Source organism: Strongylocentrotus purpuratus, unplaced genomic scaffold (assembly GCF_000002235.5).
Source record: "Strongylocentrotus purpuratus isolate Spur 01 unplaced genomic scaffold, Spur_5.0 spur5_scaffold_20, whole genome shotgun sequence".
NCBI classification, from domain to species: Eukaryota; Metazoa; Echinodermata; class Echinoidea; order Camarodonta; family Strongylocentrotidae; genus Strongylocentrotus; species Strongylocentrotus purpuratus.
The window spans coordinates 32118678-32139375 of record NW_022145606.1 but is presented as its reverse complement, the minus strand read 5'-3'; the positions used below and the strand labels follow the sequence as shown (position 1 = coordinate 32139375).

At 37.9% G+C, this 20698-nt stretch overlaps 1 protein-coding gene across 1 annotated transcript; it reads left to right on the top strand.

The window, feature by feature from the left end:
• Positions 1-14374: 14374 nt before the first annotated feature.
• On the top strand, positions 14375-18151 carry LOC100888353 (uncharacterized transporter YybO). Its single transcript, XM_003723751.3, has 2 exons — positions 14375-14964; positions 17632-18151. Exons 1-2 carry the CDS (start codon positions 14583-14585, stop codon positions 17769-17771), a joined length of 522 nt encoding a protein of 173 aa, XP_003723799.2. The 5' UTR covers positions 14375-14582; the 3' UTR covers positions 17772-18151.
• Positions 18152-20698: the final 2547 nt, after the last annotated feature.

Below are 20698 nucleotides of genomic sequence, written 5' to 3'. Positions count from 1 at the left end.
TCTAGCTTTAGTCGTTGTTTTTTTTATTATCGACCATGAATCCGTGGCAGTTTTTCGTACGAAAAAACCTCATGAATACGAAATGAACTCAACCAATCAGAAACACGTATGGAGAAGAGTCTATGCATATGCATATTATAAATCACGTGACATTACGTCATTTTCTTCATCCAAGATGGCGGGTAGTTTATGCGACGACGATCTTCTGCGAGAAAGTTTATCATATGCGGCCAACAAACTAGGCATTCCTAATGGAAAATTCAGAGAACTGCAGGAAGCTATTCGTAGCGTTATTGAAGCCGGCAGGGAAATTTTTGTTGCATTACCTACTGGTTTTGGAAAGAGTGCAATATACCAAGCAATCCCCTTGTGCTGTGATTTTCTACGCGACCGCGCAATCTTTTTTCGTTGCGGTTTCTTATATCTGATTGGTCGAACGTAACATAGGTGTACCTTATTTGGTAGGGCTGTTGAATGATTCATAGATCCGCCATTTTGAATATATATGAATATTGATTAGCTAGACCAGTGATTTTAGGCGGTGAGCCGCTTCGCGACTCACGGTTCGTAGTCTCGCCGTATCAGACGTTCTGCTTAGGGTTAGTCTAGCAGCAAAGAAAAAAGCTCGGCACTCCGCCTAGATTATAGGCTACCCCGACTCTGACCTTTGTTCTACATTTATTCGGCCCAAGGATTCTGTCGAGAGTAACACATGCGCATTGTCTCTTTTTTCATTACGATAATATGCTAATAAGTGGAAATGAGCTCATGAATATTCCAAATTTTAATTTACATATTTTACGCGCTGCGCGCAGTCCAAAATCCCCATTTCGCTGGTGCACTAAACATTTGTCGTCTTCATAGGCTAATACACGATAAGTGGAAGCAGCGTGCACTTTTGACCCTCCAAAATCTCCCCATGGCTAGACGGATGCAGAAGCGGAGTTAAGCCCCCCTGGCCGTCACTAAGGATAGCGCCATCAGTCGGCTTAACGCTTATAGTCGGCGAATAAAAAAAAATCAATAAAAGGGTCCATAACTAGACTATACATTGGGCGGAAGCTGCACAACTTCATCCCATATATTGACACGCACCAACCTCATCATTTTGTACCGAAATCAATGTGTATTAGGGCTGAAATTATGTACATTGGCCATACTACGTAATCTTTGTTACATGTACATCTCAGGTTGATGACGGTTGTGTGCTTGTTAAAGTGACTCGGTAACATTGTTGAAGATTGATGAAAAAATTGCTAAATTTGTGTATAAAATGTTACTTATTATATTTGTTGCGGACAGAATTTTGTCGTCATTTTCGTAATAACTTACTTTGGCCGGTGGGGGCGTTTACCACTACGGACAGCAAATTCTTCTGTGAGTGGGAAGATTTACCCAGTGATTCCGCCGACTATTAATCAAGTCAATCCTGTCGAGACCCAATGTTGTAAGTGTTAATTCATGTCAAATCCTGTAGTTAAGATGTTAAAGAGTATGTGATAATTAAAAGATTATTAATGACTGTATTGACTGCGTAGAAATTCCCGTCGACTTGACAGCTTATCTCGCCCCGACGTGAAAGTCTCTCTGAAGAAAATGTTTCTGCTACTAAATAAATCTACCTTGTGCATTAAACGTCTGCACCGTAGCACTGACTTGAAGGGTTCTGCCCATTATTCTAAAGCCACTTCTTTTACCCTTTCTTTGCCAGGTCCTTAACATTCAAAACCTCCTAGGAATGCAAGCTATTTCTATTTATATTTACATTTACATTCAATAGCCAATATCATGCATAACCAAAACCCTATATACTGTGTGTCTTAAATGCAAATGTATGCAATAAATGCATCCTACGCTTGGCTACCTCTAACTGACCTTAGAGTAGTACATTTCCTTTGAGTAGTACATTATTTCCCTTCTCGTCTGGAAAAAAAATCTTTCTTGACAGATGTTATAGACTAAATTTAATATATTTCATACTTGTATGCCTTTTTACAACTATATGTTCCTGCCATCTGAACATCTCATTATTGTGATATGTGTTGTATCAATGTCACACTCACTCACTATAAACATGGCGGACAAAATATACAGTGACTCAGGTAGACAAAGGAACATCCCATCACTGCTATTATGTAAAAATGTGTAGAACAGGTGAATATGCATGTGACACCTGTTCTACACATTTTTACATAATAGCAGTGAAAGGATGATCCTTTGTCTACCTGAGGAACTGTATATTTTGTCCTCTTTCTTTGTTCATCATATTCATAATAAATTGTTATCATTCTTATTATTCATATATGTCTTTTGCATGCGTATTTACATAACATGTTTTATACAAAACAATTCAAATGATTTCCTTGACTTTATATTTTGTTAAATAAACAAGTGATTAGTGTTAAATGTGTGTGTGTGTGGGGGGGGTGCGTGGGGGTGCCCTTTTATGTGTGTATATATGTATGTAATTTCTAAACTTAATTTTTATTGTTTGGAATCAATTAAAACAAACTATTGGGAAAAAAGATGATAATAATAATATAGATAAATACTTCTGAAACAAAGCTACAAAAACAGTATGACTGTGATTGTATGTATAAACAATTATGTATGTTTGTGTGTGATTGTTTGTGTTTTAATGTACTGGATATTTGTGTGACACTGTTTGTGATACACACATTGTTTATGACTAGACATATGAGGTAATAAAATTGTGTCAGAAAAAGGGGGTGCTTTTCTTTTGCTCTGCACGCAACAAAACAAACAAAATGATTTTACAAATTGTTTACTTTTAACAATTATTGATATATCAGTTAAATTTGTATTACACTGTCATTTGGAGGCTAGAGATGAATGAATTTATTGACCAACACCCCCTTCTTTCCTTATTTTGCCTCATTTTTCAGTTTCTAAAGCAGTGTCAACATGCAATACTGTACTAGTAAAACGTTAAAACCTTTGAACATAATATTTGTAAATATCTACAAAATGTATCCCGTATCAATTTCATAATTCCTAAGCACACTAGTACCAGCGCTCAAAATACACGGGGCGATTCGCCCCCGTGAGCTCCATAATCGCCCCCATCAGGTTGTCCACGGGGGCGATTGCAAAATTAAAAATCGCCCCCGTGGAATTATAAAATAAAGATTTTCAGCGAATTGAATAATATTGAAAAGGATGCAATTCATAGTTGTACTCGATAATTCTCACTTAACATATTCTCTCTCTCTTTCTCTCTCTCTCTCTCTCCCTGTCTTGCATAAAGAAAATATGAAAATAATGTTTTGCCTTGATTAAGAAAAATTGAAAATTTTATCAGTATTAAACAGGGAGAAGGAAAGGGGAGGAAATTAATCAAAACAAACATCGAAGAATCCAAGTCAGTGTTCTTTCGTGATGCATAAGAATGAAAGTACATTAAAAGGTGAAATAATAAATTGAATTGCGATGATAAATCAATTCTTTGACGTTGATTGATTGAATAAAAAATAATGAAACAATATGGTCTGAGGGTCATATATCTTCGAATATTAGAAAGTTTCATCCACCATCGTGTTATTGAACACTATTTGAAATTTAATTTTAATGCGGTGACGTGTCGGTTACGAGCAGAAGGTCATATCAGGCTTCTATATTTTATAATACTATCAACAGATATCTAGATATAGACACTTCGTCACATCAAGCTACGAAAAAGTATATCATCATCTCACAGAATTCTACTCGAACACCGCATCGAAATTCTTTTCACCCTTTTTTTTTCTTCTTCTTTTTTGGTCCCTTTTAGCTCTCCTTTTTTCCTTTTCCTTCCTTCTCTCTCTTTTTTTTTTTAGCGGGGGCGGGGGAGGAAAAGGCTTTTTTTACCCCACCCCCATCCGCAACTTGTTGGCGGGAAAATTACAACTGCATGATGTCCCCCTTCTTTTCTTTACTTCTTCCTCAATTTTCCTTCCCTTTATCTCCTCTTTTCCTTTTTCTTTCCATTTCCTTCCTTCCTTCTCCCTTATTTTGTTTTATTGGGGGAGGCAACAGCCTGGGAGGCAAGGCCCTTTCGCCCCCCCCCCCGATCTCCTTCTTCCCCCTTTTCTTTTCTTCTTCCTCTTCTTTCTTTCCCTTTCTCTCCTCTTTCCCTTTCCCTCTCTTCCTTCTCTCTCTTTCTCTGTCTATCTCTCTTTTGCGGAAAGGGGGGGGGGGGGCAAGGCCCGCTCACCCCCGCTGGATCCGCGCCTGCATCTACCTTAATCTACTAACGTTAGACCCTAATAATGGATCTAGAAGATTGATTGACCTGGTCTCAGTGACGGGTTAACTTTTTTGTTCTCAATTACTTGGTCTAACCATGAAAACCGTCTAATTTTACTTTATATTTTCAAACAGTAACAGTTACGACCTAAATTAGGCCTAAGGCCAAGGGCTGTACTCTACACTTTAATAACAAATTAACGTTAACGTTAGACTTAACTTAAACTGTTGTTTCTCTGTGATACAAGTGGGAAAGGAACACTTCTTTTTTCAAAAAAAAGAAAGAAGAAAATTCCCCTTTTTGTCCCCCCCCCCTTCTTTTTTCCCAGGGGGGGGGGGGGCGGGGCGCCCCCCCCCCCTGGATCCGCCACTGATCACGGGGATACAATTATACAGCTATGTAACAAGTAAATTTCTAAGAGGGAGAATGCCGACTTAAATAATAATGATAAAATACCAAGGAATTTAGGAGTTTCATCCAATGGAAATTTGTATTAAAATAAGAGCCCCCGTCAGCACTAAAAGAGCCCCCGTGAGAAGGTTCACGGGGGCTATTTTTTTTGGGAGAGCCCCCGTGGACAAAAATTTAATTTGAGCCCTGCTAGTACATACTGGAAGAAGGCAAAAAAGGTAAAGCAATGCCTGTATGTAAATCACCACTCAACATTTCTTTCCACACTTACAGTACGTGGGACTGCAATGATCTTATCTTGACTGAATTTTGTTCATAAACAGGTCACAGGTGCATGTATGAGAGAAATTCTCGTTTGTTGGATATCCCTACAAATGTAACACTAACGTTTCATTCATGTGTACCCTGTAACTACAAATAATAATGACTGTGTATGAAATAAATTCCATTTTGATAGTTATTTTGCGTGCTAGCAGCCATCCCAGTCCGAAGGGAATGACGTAATTCCTCTCGGCCGCTGACTGACCAATCACAGAGCAGGATATCGTCTCTTCTGTACAGTCGTGTTCTGACGAGTTCTTGACATTGCAGTTGGGTTAGATTTTGCTGGATCCTGACCCATATTAAAACATTTACACCCCCATGTTTATAATTTCGCAAAGAGGAATAAATTGCGATTATATACGTTAGATTAGACTTTAATTTGGGCTCAAAAATAAAACTATGTGTCAAAATTCGAGTGGTTTTCAAAGCGTTCATTTTCTTTTTTTTTTAAATTAACGTGGAAATTGAATTATTTACAGGATTCGTATAATAAATATTCCTAAATATTAAGTAACTTCAGATATTTACTATGGTATTACAAAACACAATGCGCAAAAAAGGTGATAAAATGAAGGAGATATCACCGTTTGAAAATGTACCTTCTCGGAACGCCTGCTGTTATGCTGGTAATCCGAAACTAATTTCTACGGGAAATACAATAGGATATTAAGTTGCCTATGAATTGTGAACCTATCCGCTCCCTAGCTACTTATATATTTTGTACGGCTTCCGTTACGTGGCCTGTCGGCCACTCCTATTATCCCATCCAGGTTCAACATTTGAACGTAACATTGGATGTGAAGATGATGTGTGTTATAAGGCGTCAATTGAGTAACGGGACCTTGTCACCTGTTACACGTACTGTCTTTTTCGGGCGCTAGGCGGCCTAAAGCAAATAATTTTTCAGGATTGGATTGCGGAACGAACCATATTTCTATTTTGAGGATAAAATGGCCATAGCAGGATCTAGTGTGTGGTCTTGGAGATATGTTATTGTTGTTAGCAAATTTGTGGTAGTTTTTATTGACACTGGCTTGGCGAAATCTTTCGGTGTTCTTATTCCTACAATGGTTGAGCGTCTGGAGTCAGATTATGCTACTGTAGGATTGATATGTAGCTTGCCTGCAACGCTTATGTACCTCTTATGTGAGTAAAATTGTTTTATAAACAGGCTTTTAAGAGTAGTTGTAGTATGTTTTACTAGTAGTAGTAGTAGTAATGATGATAATTATATTTATACTACTACCAATAATGAATTATCATCCCCATCAACATCATCATGAAAACAAAAATAATGCTAATATTAAAAATAATAATGATAATGATAATAATAATATGAAGGCCAATAACATCATCATCATCAGCATTGGGCAACATTAACAACAACAAACATAGTAGCTGATGTTGTTGCATAGTAGTAGAGGGAGTATAGTAGTTGTTGATGGTCTTGCTGCAGGCCTACATTACCAGTAATGAATTCCTTGACATAGAAAATCCTTGAAAAGTCGTATTATCTATGTTTTCAGGCTTCCTGGATTGAGATTAGCAACATTTTTACCCATTGCAGGTATGCTAATTAGATCATATTATGCTAATATGGCTATTCGAAAAGTTGCCCAAGGTAGCCAAGCTGGCAACCAAGCTGAATTTACTTCAATACCCATCTAGAACACAAATCAACAACAAAACCTTGTACTTAAAGTGGAAATTCAAAGAAAATCACAAATATGTCAACTGTATCACTAGAAACTGGTAAGCTAACAGATGGCCATCGTACAAGTCTTAGGTCAACTACATATCGGGTGATTTATAAAAATACAACCACCTCCATATCATTTGGGATATACAAAAGATTCGCCAGAAAAATAACGATGTTTTAATGACGTGACATAATGGACCAATACTGCCCAAGCAGACGACATCCCATAAAGAATTAACATAATTGCAAAGCTATTATTTTTCAAATTATAATGAGTTTAGTGTATATAAATGTGATGGCACTTCAAACCATTCAAAAGGGGATATGAAACCAATTCTGATAACTTAAGTCTTTTGTTTGTAAATACACATGATATATGAGTTAATTAACAAACAAAAAAAAACAAAAAAAAGACTTTCAAATTGACAAACCCCCGGAATGATATGAAGGACGGTATTTGTTCCCTCTTGAAACGCCGAACATATCGCAGTGTGTGCAGCTGACAATGGCGTCTTATTTTATTTACAATCGACAGATTCCTTTATTTTTGTATCGCTGCATTTGTAATTTAAAAAAAACATACGTGGGGTTTAGAGTGAGGCAATAGATTATATATTTAATCTGACGGTAGTGAAGTAAGAGAAAGAACTCAAGAGATGATGAAAAACAGGCACTGGAAATGTGTGAGATGTCATGGGAAATCGTGTGCTTTTGCAAATCATGTCCATCTTGTGATCTCACACATATCAGCAGCATTCGGAGAGCTCTTCAGGTGCTATGCCGGGGCTGTATTTAAGCATTCTGTAATTTATAATAATCATTACTTTGAATGTTTCCAAGCATTGAATTTTGATAACCTGTCGAATCAAAGTTTCAACTTTGCAATAATTAAAATAAAGTTAGCTTTTAAAACCAATGAATATCTACTTTAACAATTTTTGCAGGTCTGAAAAACTTCTACCGGACCATGGACCTACTACAAATGGACACTGAACGGTACCATAATATATTCATGCACCTGACTCTGTCAAAAGTATCATAATGACATCCCGAACATACTTCCAAGCTTTGATCTCATCACGACCGCCGCCAGTCAGCCATAAAAAAGACAGAAATGTGACTTGAAGAATCTACAAAACCCCTGCGCAAAAGAAACTGAATCGCTTAAAATCAAGGAAATGCATGTGCAGTTGTGGCATAAATATGAATATTAATGTATATGAGGTTTTTAACAGAAGATTAGAAGTAGTTTACAAGTGAAACCTGTAAATTTGGCTATAACACAATGATTTTAAACTTCTTTTTAAAACTAATCCTATCAGTTTCCAAGGAATAGAAGGTAATAGGACAGTACAGAATATGTTTGTTTCAAAGTTTGGCAGGTCCAGATATATGTCCACCAGTGTCCACTTCTTTAATAATCAATCTAAAATCACACAAATTGTCATATTTTGGGGTTCACTGCTCCCCTAACTGGTCTTAAATTACGATACTTTTCCTGAAAACTACCCTCTTGGGCCCTGGCCCAGCGAAAATAATCTGAAGAAATGTAAAAGGTCCCTTTGTCTGTGATGATGCGTGATTACATAATCAACATTGTCGCGTCAAATGAATGTCCTAATCAACATACATATTTTCAGGTGGCGGTGGTCATGATGTGATCAAAGTAAGACTCTCATTATTAGTCCATCTGTAGTAGGGTCCATGACCGGACTAAAGGAGCTTACACTCCCATTCTAACATTGTTTGAATGGCCAAATAACAATGAAGCCTTACACTAGTTGTAGACCTACACCTCAATGGTATACACATATTCAAATCACCCACTGCACCTTGTGGAAGCCATGATAAACAATAGAAGCCATAACTTAAAGAATGGTAAACACTTCAATGAGCATGCAAGGGCATGAATATATAAATAAACGTACATGGACAGTGTATGCAGATCGAGAAGGTATGCATAAATGACAGTGTATGCATTAACCTGCATAAACACATATGGTCAAATCACTAAAACTGGATGGGTAGTAATTTGTTTAAGTTTTGATATATTTGGATGCCCCTGAAAAGCACCAGAAAATGTAGCCCCTAAACACTTCTGCTTTCGAGAAATTGAATAATCAAAAATTTACCGGTGCTCCCTGTAAATTTTAAATATTTAAAATAGCGCCTTAGGCCATTCGATGGTAGCTGCGACCATGAAAATCTCAATTTGCCGTTCTGATATATAGTTTCCAAACAGAAGTAGCAAATCGGACGATTGTAGTAAAAAAAAACAACAAAAAACATTGTTTTAAAGCTAAAGTAATATCCGTCTTGAGAGGGAGCTATACAACATAGAGAGTTTACTATTTAGAATTTCATCAGTTTATGCTCGATTTTAACCGCAATATTTTAAAATAGCATATGCTTCCAATATGTTCATTTTAACCAAATTCGTGATCCCATACCAAAACTTTGTATGTCAAAGATAGCCGTTCCCTTTTCTACTTCGCAGAGAATATATAGTGTTTTGCATATAAAATTACAAAATTCAAGATAGATTGGGTACCATTTGGGAAACCAAACAAAAAGGAATTTTTAATCAAAAGCACTTCATTAGTCTTGAATGAATCGGGGCATTCCCAAAACAAGTGTGAACTACTTTCAACAGAGGATAGACAGAATGTACATGAATTAGAATAAGCCATGCATATAATGTGAAATATTTGTTGACACCTAGTATAACGTAGTTTCGTAGAAAGGCAACATTTTAAAGGAATAATTTCTTCCAGTCATGAACAGGTTCAGTTAAAATTGTAGCCAACTTCATTTCTGAGATCGAAACTTTACGGATCATTTCAACAGAAATTTGATAAACACATTTGCATACTTTGAAACCTTCTTTCAGTTATGCAATATTAATAATAATAATAATACATAACATTTATTAGGCGCTTAATACTGATGTTTCTAAGCGCACAGTGTTCTGATTAAGAGAAGACTATAACCCGTAGAATTAAATTAGAAGAAAAAGCAAAAATACAAAAGTAACATAGATAAGGTAAGAAAAACAGTGGCAATCAACTAAATAAAGACAAATATGGTGCGCACCTCCATTGACCGACGCACAACTGCAATTTACAATTTGAAAAGATAGGTTTTGAGTAGAGATTTGAATTGAGATACAGAGGGGGCGCAGTGAATAAATAATATTTCCTATTGTGGTGTCTTTGTTTCAGCTTGGTGCTGTAGGCACTATGAATATGACGGACAAAGAAAGCGGACAAAATACACAGTTCCCCATTCTACACTCAACAATATTGCTGTGGTAGACAGATGGAACATCCCTTCACTGCTATTATGTAAAAATGTGTAGAACAGTTGTCACATGTATATTCACCTGTGCTACTTATATATATTTTTTTACATAATAGCAGTGAAGGGATGTTCCTTAATCTACCATAGCAATTATTGAGGGTAGAATGAGGAACTGTATATTTTGTCCGCTTTCTTTGTCCGTCATGCTGATATCTTGTCAAAGGACATTTTTATATCTAATAAGATATCAAATACATCTTCATCTTCATTATTTTCATCATCATGAATCGTTTTACAGGGCCGGGGGTACCCAAGCGGGTCAAGCTCGCTATCCTTAAGCACCGCTATTCATAAGGACCTTTATATATAACGCGCGAGAAAATAAATAGCAATGCTGACTAGCGCCCTTGTAGATAGCGAGCAAACCATAAACAATTAACCTCGCTATTCATAATTATTTATAAAGACCGCCATTCATACGCGTGACTAAATGAATAGCGTTCTTTTATAAATAGCGGTCTTTATAAATAGCGAGCAGACCCCTTCTGAGCTACACCGCCCCCGTCTCTCATCTATCTCTCTCTTTCCCTCTCTCCTCCTTGTTCCCCTTCTCCTGGCTCTCCTCTTCCCTACACTCATTTTCCTCTACCTTGAATTGTGAATTTCCCATAATTTACTTGACTAATCGTCACCTTATATTCGGGCAGCAATGAAAAGTAATCGTACTTTCAAGTAAGCATACTTCTGACATTTAGATGATGGGGAATTCGTGAACGTTTCTGAAAACATTGTTTACGTTTACTCGTGCTTACCTCATTTATTTTCATATTTGTATTTTGTCATTTAGTATTTGTTCTCATTATTTGTCAATATATCAGGTCCAGTTGTATCACTCGTTCTGACGAAGATCAACCATCGTTTTGTCGCTATGTTAGGCGGAGTGTTGTGTGGATCATTTATTATTGCCAGCGCTTTCTTCAATAACACAGTTACTGTAGGAGTCTGTCTCGCTTTATCAGGTAAGCTAATTAATATCTTGCACTTTAGCTATGTAATCGAATATTAATATGCAGCTCATTTTGTTGCATACCTAGTAGGTAGATGGCCATAGTATGGCTCTCTACCTACCAAGTATGCCATACACACAGGCCCGAATTCACAAAGGAGGTTTGTCGACAAACCTAGGTTTATATGCATGTACGTCATATGACGCGTTTTGACGAGTTTTTACAGACCTACGTTTGTATTTACAGACCTAGGTTTGTAAAAACGCGTCAAAACGCGTCATATGACGTACATAAACCTAAGTTTATCGACAAACCTCCTTTGTGAATTCGGGCCACAGCGTTTGCCCAACAAAAGCAGTAGTGTCTATATCGAGCCCTTCAGCCTACAGTGGCACCAATAAGCCAGTTCACGGTTGCAGTCTGAGCATGAGCAGATAAAGGTCATTGCAGAACAAATTTTGAAATACACGGAGACGTAATACTGGATGCGTGCTCATGAAAGTTATGTGATCATTATTCATTCATGCACATTCAGTGCACTCCATGATACACAGGTGGAAGTATTCTTTGAAAAGGGGAAAACAAAGGCTATCTATATATCGCTGTAGGAGTGATTATTTCAAAATGTACAAAGTGGGACGTCTTCATGTTTTGAAGATCTGTGGATATTCGGGGTCATTGCAGTAATGTGCTAACCGTGAACTGGTCTATTGAAATGAGCGAACATAACAATGGCGTACTCAGAGTTTGATTAATATTCCCCTTTTCCTTGTAATCCGCTCCCTATATTATGTAAAGTTTCCATTATATGGCCCGTCTGTCAACCATTCGACCATTTCCCCAAATTCAACGTAGAAAATTAGGAGAAGATGATGTTATAAGGCGCAGGCGCGTACGCAGGATTTTTTCAAGGGGGGGGGGGGGGGGGGGGGGGGGGTCACATTTTTTTTTTTTTTTTTTTGGTCTCGAAATTTGAAAATTTGACATTTTGCTCCGTTGGGGGGGGGGGGGGTAAGGTCAGCTTTTTTAGGTCAACCATGGGGGGGGGGTTTAGAGAAATTTAGGGGGGGGGTTTACACACAAAAAATTACCAAAGGGGGGGGGTTAACCCCCCCCCAAAAACACCCCCCCCCCCCCCCCCCCCCCCCCCCTGTGTACGCGCCTGATAAGGCGTCACTTGCGTAATGGGACCTTGTCGCCTGTTAAGCAGGGCTCCCACTTAGCCGAGTTGTATTAGCGAGTTATGGCGAGTTGTGGTGAGTTGCCTCAAAGAGGCACTCGCAATAACTCGCTAACAATTCGGTATGGCTTAGCGTCACTTAGCCGACTTGGAGCCACGAATTGTGGCGAGCTGGCGCGATCTTATGGCAGGCAGTTTTATCGTTAAAACATATTTCTTGATATCACGAAATCGAATTCTTGATATCACGAAAATAATAGAATTCTTGATATCACGATTTCAATTCTTGATATCAAGAATTTCCATTGCGTTACAACGTAAAATTATTTCGTGATATGATAAAACGGCTTGCCATGAGATCGAGCCAGCTCGACACAACTCGAGGCTCCAACTCGGCTAAGTGGGAGCCCTGCTTTACTCTTTACAACATTCCATGACTCTCCTCGAAGTCGCGAGCAGTTCCAAAATTTTGAACATGTTCAAAAAATTTCCCCGATTCGTCGTAATTCGAGGTAAACAAGCTCGCGCTGCACCCTTCATAAGGTGGCGAGTTGCTATGAGTATATTACGAGTGTTAAGCAAGTTCACCTCGAGCTACAACGAATCAGCGAAAATTTTGAACATGTTCAACATTTTCACTGATTCGTTGTTACTCGAGGTGAATTCGTTGTTACTCGAGGTGAAGTCGCTTACACTCGTAATATACTCGTATTACTCGTAACTAGCCCGCGCTGCACTCTTCATAAGGTGGCTATAGTTGCTACGAGTTATGAGTGCAGCGCGAGCTTGTTACGAGTAATGCGAGAATATTACGAGTGTAGGCGAGTTTAACTCAAATTACAACAAATCGGGGAATTTTTTTGAACATGTTCAAAATTTAGGAACTGATCGCGACTTCGAGGAGAGTCTTGGAATGTTGTACAGAGTTACGCTAAGCCATACCGAATTGTTCGCGAGTTAATGTGAGTGCCTCTTTGAGGCAACTCACAACAACTCGCCATAACTCGCTTATACAACTCGGCTAAGTGGGAGCCCTGCTTATTCTGTATATTTAGGGGCGCGATGTCTAGATCAAAACCTTTTTTAGGATTGGATTGGATTAATCATACTTCTGCATTAAAAGAACTGAGCGAAATATCGGCTGGCATGGTTTTCACATGTCAGGGGCCAAAAAAGAAAAAGACAAATAAGTGCTCAATTTATTTAAATAAAGTAATTCTATATATAATTACATTATCAAGAAGAAATTTACTCTATCATAGCTTCTTTTTTTTGAGGGGGGAGGGTGGAATACGAATGTTATTTCTGTGATTGACATCAATTATTGCTCATTCGCCCTATTGTAAAGACTACTACAACATTAACCACCTTACGGGGCTTTTGACTGACAAGCATTCTTTCACCATAATTTTATATCAATATTTCGCTCTTCTTTTTACCATTTACTTTTTAGAATCATTAACAAAAATTTAAAGTGAAATATGAAAAAGTATAAAGACAAACAATACTGAAACTAATAATTAGTAGTAGTATTGTTAACATTATTATCATCATCACTTTTTTTCCGCAGGTGCTGGCTTGTCAATGACCTTCATGCCCACAATCCTTGCACTGAATGATTCATTCCGGGAAAATTTTGTTTTGGTGAACACAATCACGTTATATGGCTACACCGCCGGATCCATGCTGCTCCCTATTGTAACGGAAAGGTCCTTTGAAGCATATGGCTATGTAGGGGCTTTTATTATCCTTGGCGGTATCGCTCTGAACCTTGTCGCGTGCGGTGCAACGATACGCAAGTCATCAAGAAACGCCGCTACGAATGAAGGCGAAATTCATGATGAAGTGAAGGAGAAACGAAAGGAAATATTGGAGATAAAGGAAGACAGGATTTATAAACAGGAGGAGGAGGAGGATGAGAAAGGGGATGAACGAGAGGAGGAGGAGGAGGAAGAGGATAGTGGAGAGTGCATTTCGGAGCAAAGAGGTTTGATTCAAACCGATAGCCGTTGCAAGTCATCAAGAAACGCAGCTACGAATGAAGGCGAAATTCATGATGAAGTGAAGGAGAAACAAAAGTGCCATTCTGAAAAGAAATTATTAGAGAAAATGGAAGACAGGATTTATAAACAGAAGGAGGAGGAAGAGAAGGAGGGGGTGGAGGAGAAAGGGGATGAACAGGAGGAGGAGGAGGAGGGGGAAGAGGATAGTGGACAGTGCATTTCGGAGCAAAGAGGTTTAATTCAAACCGAGAGCCGTTGCAACAGAAAGCATGAAACATCAACAAATGCACGCTCATCCTGGACCACACCCTTCTTTCAGACCTGTAAAGGGTCTTGCGGACTACTAAACGATCCTCTCTTTCTCTTCTCCTTGCCTATTACTTTCTTGCAATTTTACACCATTTATGCATGGATGCTTTTCCTTGTCCCCCACGCTGAACATCTTGGCATCCCTCCTTCCAAAGCAATCTTCCTCTCCACAATCGGCGGTATAGGTGGCATCATCGGTCGAACCATGTTCATCATCCTCGTCCACAAAGGGATCAACGTCTTTGTTGTCTACATTACCATAGGTCTCATATGCACGATATCCTTTCTAATAGACTTCGCCAGTTCTGCATACGAGGTGCGTGCTACCTTGGCCTTTGTCCAAGGGTTCTCCTTTTTCATCGAGGATGCAATTTCGGCGTCTTTATTCAAGGAAGCAGTCTTTGACGATAGAAATGTTAATATGGCCATGGCTCTCACTAGCTTCACGGGAGGACTAGGGGCAACATGCGCAGGAACATTTACAGGTGAGTTAATTGAAGTCCACTTTTATTTTCAAACATGATCGCAAGAACCCTTGAAAATAGACACAAGGACAATACACCATTAGAAAGGATGAGGGCACGTGTCTAAATAGAAGGGGGCACTTATCAGAGATGAAAAGAGGCGCTCATTAAAAACTTAAAGGGGGCACCTCTCAAATGTTTATAAGGGCACTCACCGGAGATGAAAAGAGGCACTTAAAACTCTCAATATAAAAGGAACACCTCTTAGATTTGAATAGAGGCAATTATAATAGGTGAGGGGGCACTTATCAGAGGTGGTGAGCGGCATTTCTTGTAACTGAAAAGGGGGCACTCACCTGAGATTGGAAAGGTGCACTTATTTTAAAGTAAAATGAGAACTTGTAGAAGAAAAGGGGCACCTATGAGATTTAAATAGAGACATTTACTAGATGTGTGAGAAGGGGCACTTATGAGAGGTGATAAGGGTCAGTCATAAAAGATTAAAAGGGGAAAGGGCACTTATTATAAAAGAAAAGGGCACTTTTGAAAGTAAAATGGGCACCTCTAAAATTTGAATAGGGGGAATTGTCATCGATGAAGGGGCACTTACTAGAGGTGGTGAGAGGCACTTAAAAGACTGTTGAATGGGCACCTATTAGAAATAAAAAGGGGGAACTTGTCTAAAGTAAAAGAGGGCACCTTCCTAATGTAAACAAGTCACCTTAGGGGGAATTGAAAAAGTGTTGAGGGGCGGATTTGGCCCCAGCCCCCCCCCCCCGGCTCCGCCGGCTGTGTCACATTATATGTATTTCCATTAAAAATTATTGTCGGATTATGGACTGACAACATAAAGCAGTGTACTGGAATGTTTTTTTAGCAGCCGTGTGAGTCAACAAAAAAATTACACCTTGAAAATTGCAAGCTTTTTTAAAAATCATGTATGAATAGTAAGAGTGTTTCATCCCAAAAAATTTGGTATCATTTTTGTGTGGTATGTGTTCACGCTTGGATGAAGAGGAAGCATTGTTTGCGAGAGTGCAAAAATCGACTTGCGCCAAAGTGATGCCTACAGTATGTATTAATTTGGGATTATCTGAGTGAGAGAATGAATTTAATGTATCAAATGAAATGTATCGCTTATGCTTTTTGCAGAAGCAAAGACGCACACACACACACACGCACAAATGTCCGTTGATATTTTATATTCGATGTTTGATATGTGTGGCATGATTTATTTTGTTAGGGATGGTTTTTGGATCTGCAAAGACCGAATTAATTCTCAAATCCCAATTGTTTTATTCAAAAATCACAAAACAACTTTGGCGCATATCAATTGTTGCATTCTCGCAAACAATGCCTCCTGTTCATCCAAGCGTGAACACATACCACACACAAATGATACTAAATGATCCAGGATGAAACGCTCTTAGATAAGATGTTTAATAATTTACTGTTCAAAGATGACTTTTAAAAAAATTAGCAATTTTCTAGGTGTAAACTTTTTTTTGACTCACACTGTAGAAATGCTGATGACAGAAAGTTATGGAAGAACCAGTGAAAAACTTGAGTTCTGGTAATGCGATTGTATTGTGAAAGAAAAGGTGTGGAATGGATCAGAAAAGTTGATCATATAGCATTTAAGTAATGGTGTGTAATGCAAGAGTCTTGGTAAAGTAACAATCACTTACACAGAAAGATGTATATGGGACAACACACATGGTGTCGGGGCTAGTACTACCCTGATTTTAGTTATCTTTCTATGCTCATTACTCAGCCAGTATACTTTTTCTTCCAAAATTGTTTGGCACATGACATTTATTTGTAATCTTGAACATTCAGTGTAAGTTTCGTTAGATTCTGTGAGAATTCATTTTCTTTTTTTACCAGAACTCAAGTTTATCTTTAAGGTCAATTGTATGGTCAATCAACGGCCTCTTAGTAAATGGACATAGAAAGAATATGTTAGGTCTACACCCACATATTGTTAAGAGTTTCGTGATGATTTAAAGGGGAATTCCACCCTGAAATTAAGTTAGTTTTAATAGGAGTAGAAAAATGAGAGAAACAAGTCAGTGAAAGTTTGAGCAAATTCCGATTAAAAATAAGGAAGTTAGGATTTTTGAAGTTGTGATCAATCAAACACAAATTGGCAACTCTATGACGTATCATGCGAGCTCAACTTCCATTTGCTCAGTACTAAAAAAATCTAAAATTTTCATTTTCCCTCACGAAAAATTTCAACCATACATGCACCCTAAATATAATAATTGCAAATATGTTTCTATACTCCCCCCTGCAAGGAACAAATATATATTCCGTCATCAATAACGAAGAAAACATGATTTTATGGAATATTATGCACAAAGCAAATGAAGGAGAGCTCGTATAATAAGTCACAGAGTTGCCAATTTGTATTTGATTGATCACAACTTCAATAATTCATAACTTTCTTAATTTCATTCAGAATTTGCTAAAACTTTCACTCACCTGATTTTCATATTATTCTGCCTCTATCGAAACAAACTTATTTTGGGGGTGGACTTTCCCTTTAAACTATATGTTTATACGCACCTCCTTTACGCATGTTTTCATAGGTTATGGTCAAACTGTATCTTATTACACTTTGTCATTTAAAATTACAATTCCCCGACTGATAATTCTAATTCTGTTATAATAATCATTTTGTAGGTTATCTGTTTGATGTCACCCAGTCGTTCACGAAGGTTTTCATCATAGGCGGCTTCATCCACGCCGGCATGATCGTCCATCTCTTCGTCGTAGCGATCCTCATCAAGAGACGACGGATAAGAAATGAGCTTTCAGTTTGAAAACAAGGGCGATTTAGGGGAGGGGGTAAAACCTCCCCACCTTGAACACAAGTTTAAACATTAATACTCCTCCTTTTAAGTATTGGTTTCATTTTTTGTATTTATTCATTTTTATATTAATTCCTCTAGTACCTAGACCAAAAAAAAAAAATATACGTTTTTTTTTTGGCCTTGCTTGCATGTCCAATTTTTTCAATTTTGTTTGCGCTAATCTTTTGCAAAATCCTACATCCGCCCGTGCTTTAAACTTTTTTTAATATTTCATTTGCTTTTTTTGTTGGATGTCTTTGCTTTATGATCTTCCGAGAACTGTTTTGTAAATGTTGCAAACCGATGCTCCTAATAAATCACAAACTTGATTATTTGTATGATATCAAGAATCATGCCTCCACATTTTTTATCTGAATGGTTCCTTGTCTTCAAATTTGTGATAGAGAATACGGAAATGGGGGGGGGGGGGGTACATATATTATATTACCGTAAGTTTTTGATCAACCATATAAATTCAAATGACATTTTTTGCAACTTCTTTGTATACCCAATGAGGGACAATAACGAGAGATGATATAATGTAGTTTTGAAAGCGCATCTTACTAAGCGCAAGTTACTATTGCTTCCATATTAATACCCTACGTTTAAATGTTCTTTGTTATTCAGTTATTTTAATTTGAAAAATGCAGAAATAGAATCAAATCAACAGCAAAAAGGCTTTAATATCTTAAAGACCGTCAATACTACTGGGTCAGAAGGGATTAGACCACACAGCGAGGTCACTGACAGGTGGCTGTCTCATTAACTCAGCTCTCATCTAACATAAGAAAAAGAGGATCATGGAGGACCAACAGGCACCGATTGGGGAAGTTTTCTATATAGAGGGAGCAAGTAGCTACAAGTAGGACAGTGGGGCTTAACGTGAACGAATCCATCGTAATAGCTTTTGGAATGCCAAGTTAAAAAAAAGAAATGTTTGTTCACCTCCTGGAGCACTTTATGGCCATTGTTATAAACTGTTATAAACCTGTGTTCTGTTAGGTAGTTTTAGGAGTTTTAAGAGATGGAGTCCTATCTTGCTCATTCCCTTTGTACCATCATGCCGCCATGGCAAAATATGTCAGGCATGTACTTAACTGGATCTTCCTTGCAGATACGTAGACAAATTAAAGATTCTTGCCTAGCTGTAAACTAACGGGCCACTTTCAAAGGGATATATGCTTTTGTAATGATAATTACTTTTCGCTACCCCTCGTCTGATAATACGAGCAGTACACAGTGCTTACCTTTACAGGAGGCAAGCGAAAGGAAATGGAACAAAATTTCCTGAAATATTAATCAAAATTACTCGACCGGGCTTGTGTGGGCACTAATCTGACACATAACATCACAAAGAACCGTACATGAACAAATTCAATTTTTATTTTCGTGAGCCGGAAGTAATTGGAAAAGTGTCAAATTGCAGGTTTTAGGACTGTATAATTTAACTATTTTGCACAAATTAAAGCTGCTATTATACAATGTAAGCAAATTTCCTGACACAATTAGGCTTTTGTATTCATATTTGAGTTAGTTCAAATAAAAAGGGTATTTCTTTGTGAAAGAAATCACTACTCATCAAGCTTAATGATATTGGCGGCTTCGCACCTCGGACATCAAAGGTAACAGCACACCTGTAGATTATATTGTGCAACCATAGAAAACGGCAGCTGCTTGGAATAATTTGTTGCCAGTTGGGTCTCCATCTTTTAAAACTCCCTGGTAACACCAAGGAGTTGGAAATCCTAAGTCCTGGATAAGACACATTTTGAAGGGGTGGTAGGGTTTGTTTTCCTCAATAGGCAATTTTCGAAATGTCATCAAATTTAAAGCATGAGTATTTTCAAAGTGCCTCATTACAAATTATTTTATTCACCGTTACGAATAAAATTAATACGATAGTCAATAGCCGTGTTTACACTATGTCAATTGGAGTCGGCGTAAATTTAATTTTATTGAAAAATTCACTCTTTTGCATATTATGGTAATTTATGCAAATAAGGTCATAACATTCACCTTTTTACCCATAAATCATATGTTCTTTATATTTAAGCATTCTTTTTTTCACCACATGTATTTTTTAGACCAATTGAAACAATAATACGACAAGATTTTTGGAAGAGCTAGGTTATTCCTTATGTTATCTCTTGTTTTGATAATTTCTTATGTATTTCATTGTTTTTTCAACTTTTGTATTTTCTTGTTTTTTCTTCTTGTGTTTTTTTCTAACTACAATTCAACTATTTTGACCCCCAAAACAAACACCTAAACTTTAAACAAGACCCAATAACCAATGTTTTATCTCTTTTTAGGAAAAATGACATTTACATATGTTTTGTACACAAATCACGAACATGAGCGAAAGGTCACGTGACTTTGTAACTGTACACCCGATTTTCAAAAAAAAATGTTTTAAAAGATTCGCAAGACTCGAAAGAAAAAGGTCAGCTAGCGGCGGGGCGCTGTCCGTATGCGTTCCCGAATAATCAGAACAAATCGCCGAGGGGGGGGGGGGGGGGCATGGGGGGCATAATGCCCCCCCCCCCCGGCCTTATTAGGATTAAACACCTGTTTAGTACTACAACGATACAAATAAAGGGGGTGTACGACGGACGTCTAGATTAACAAGAACATAACTCCACATTATCTCTTTATCTCTTAAAGCCCCACTGTCCTACTTGTAGCTACTTGCTCCCTCTATGTAGAAAACTTCGGTGCCTGTTGGTCCGCCATGATCCTCTTTTCTTATGTTAGTTGATAGCTGAGATAATGAGATAGCAACCTGTCAGTGACCTCGCTGTGTGGTCTAATCCCTTCTGGCCCAGTAGTATTGACGCTCTTTAATCTGCCTTGCCCAGGATTGTTTTTTCTAAAGATTCAAAACAACTCACTTCGAC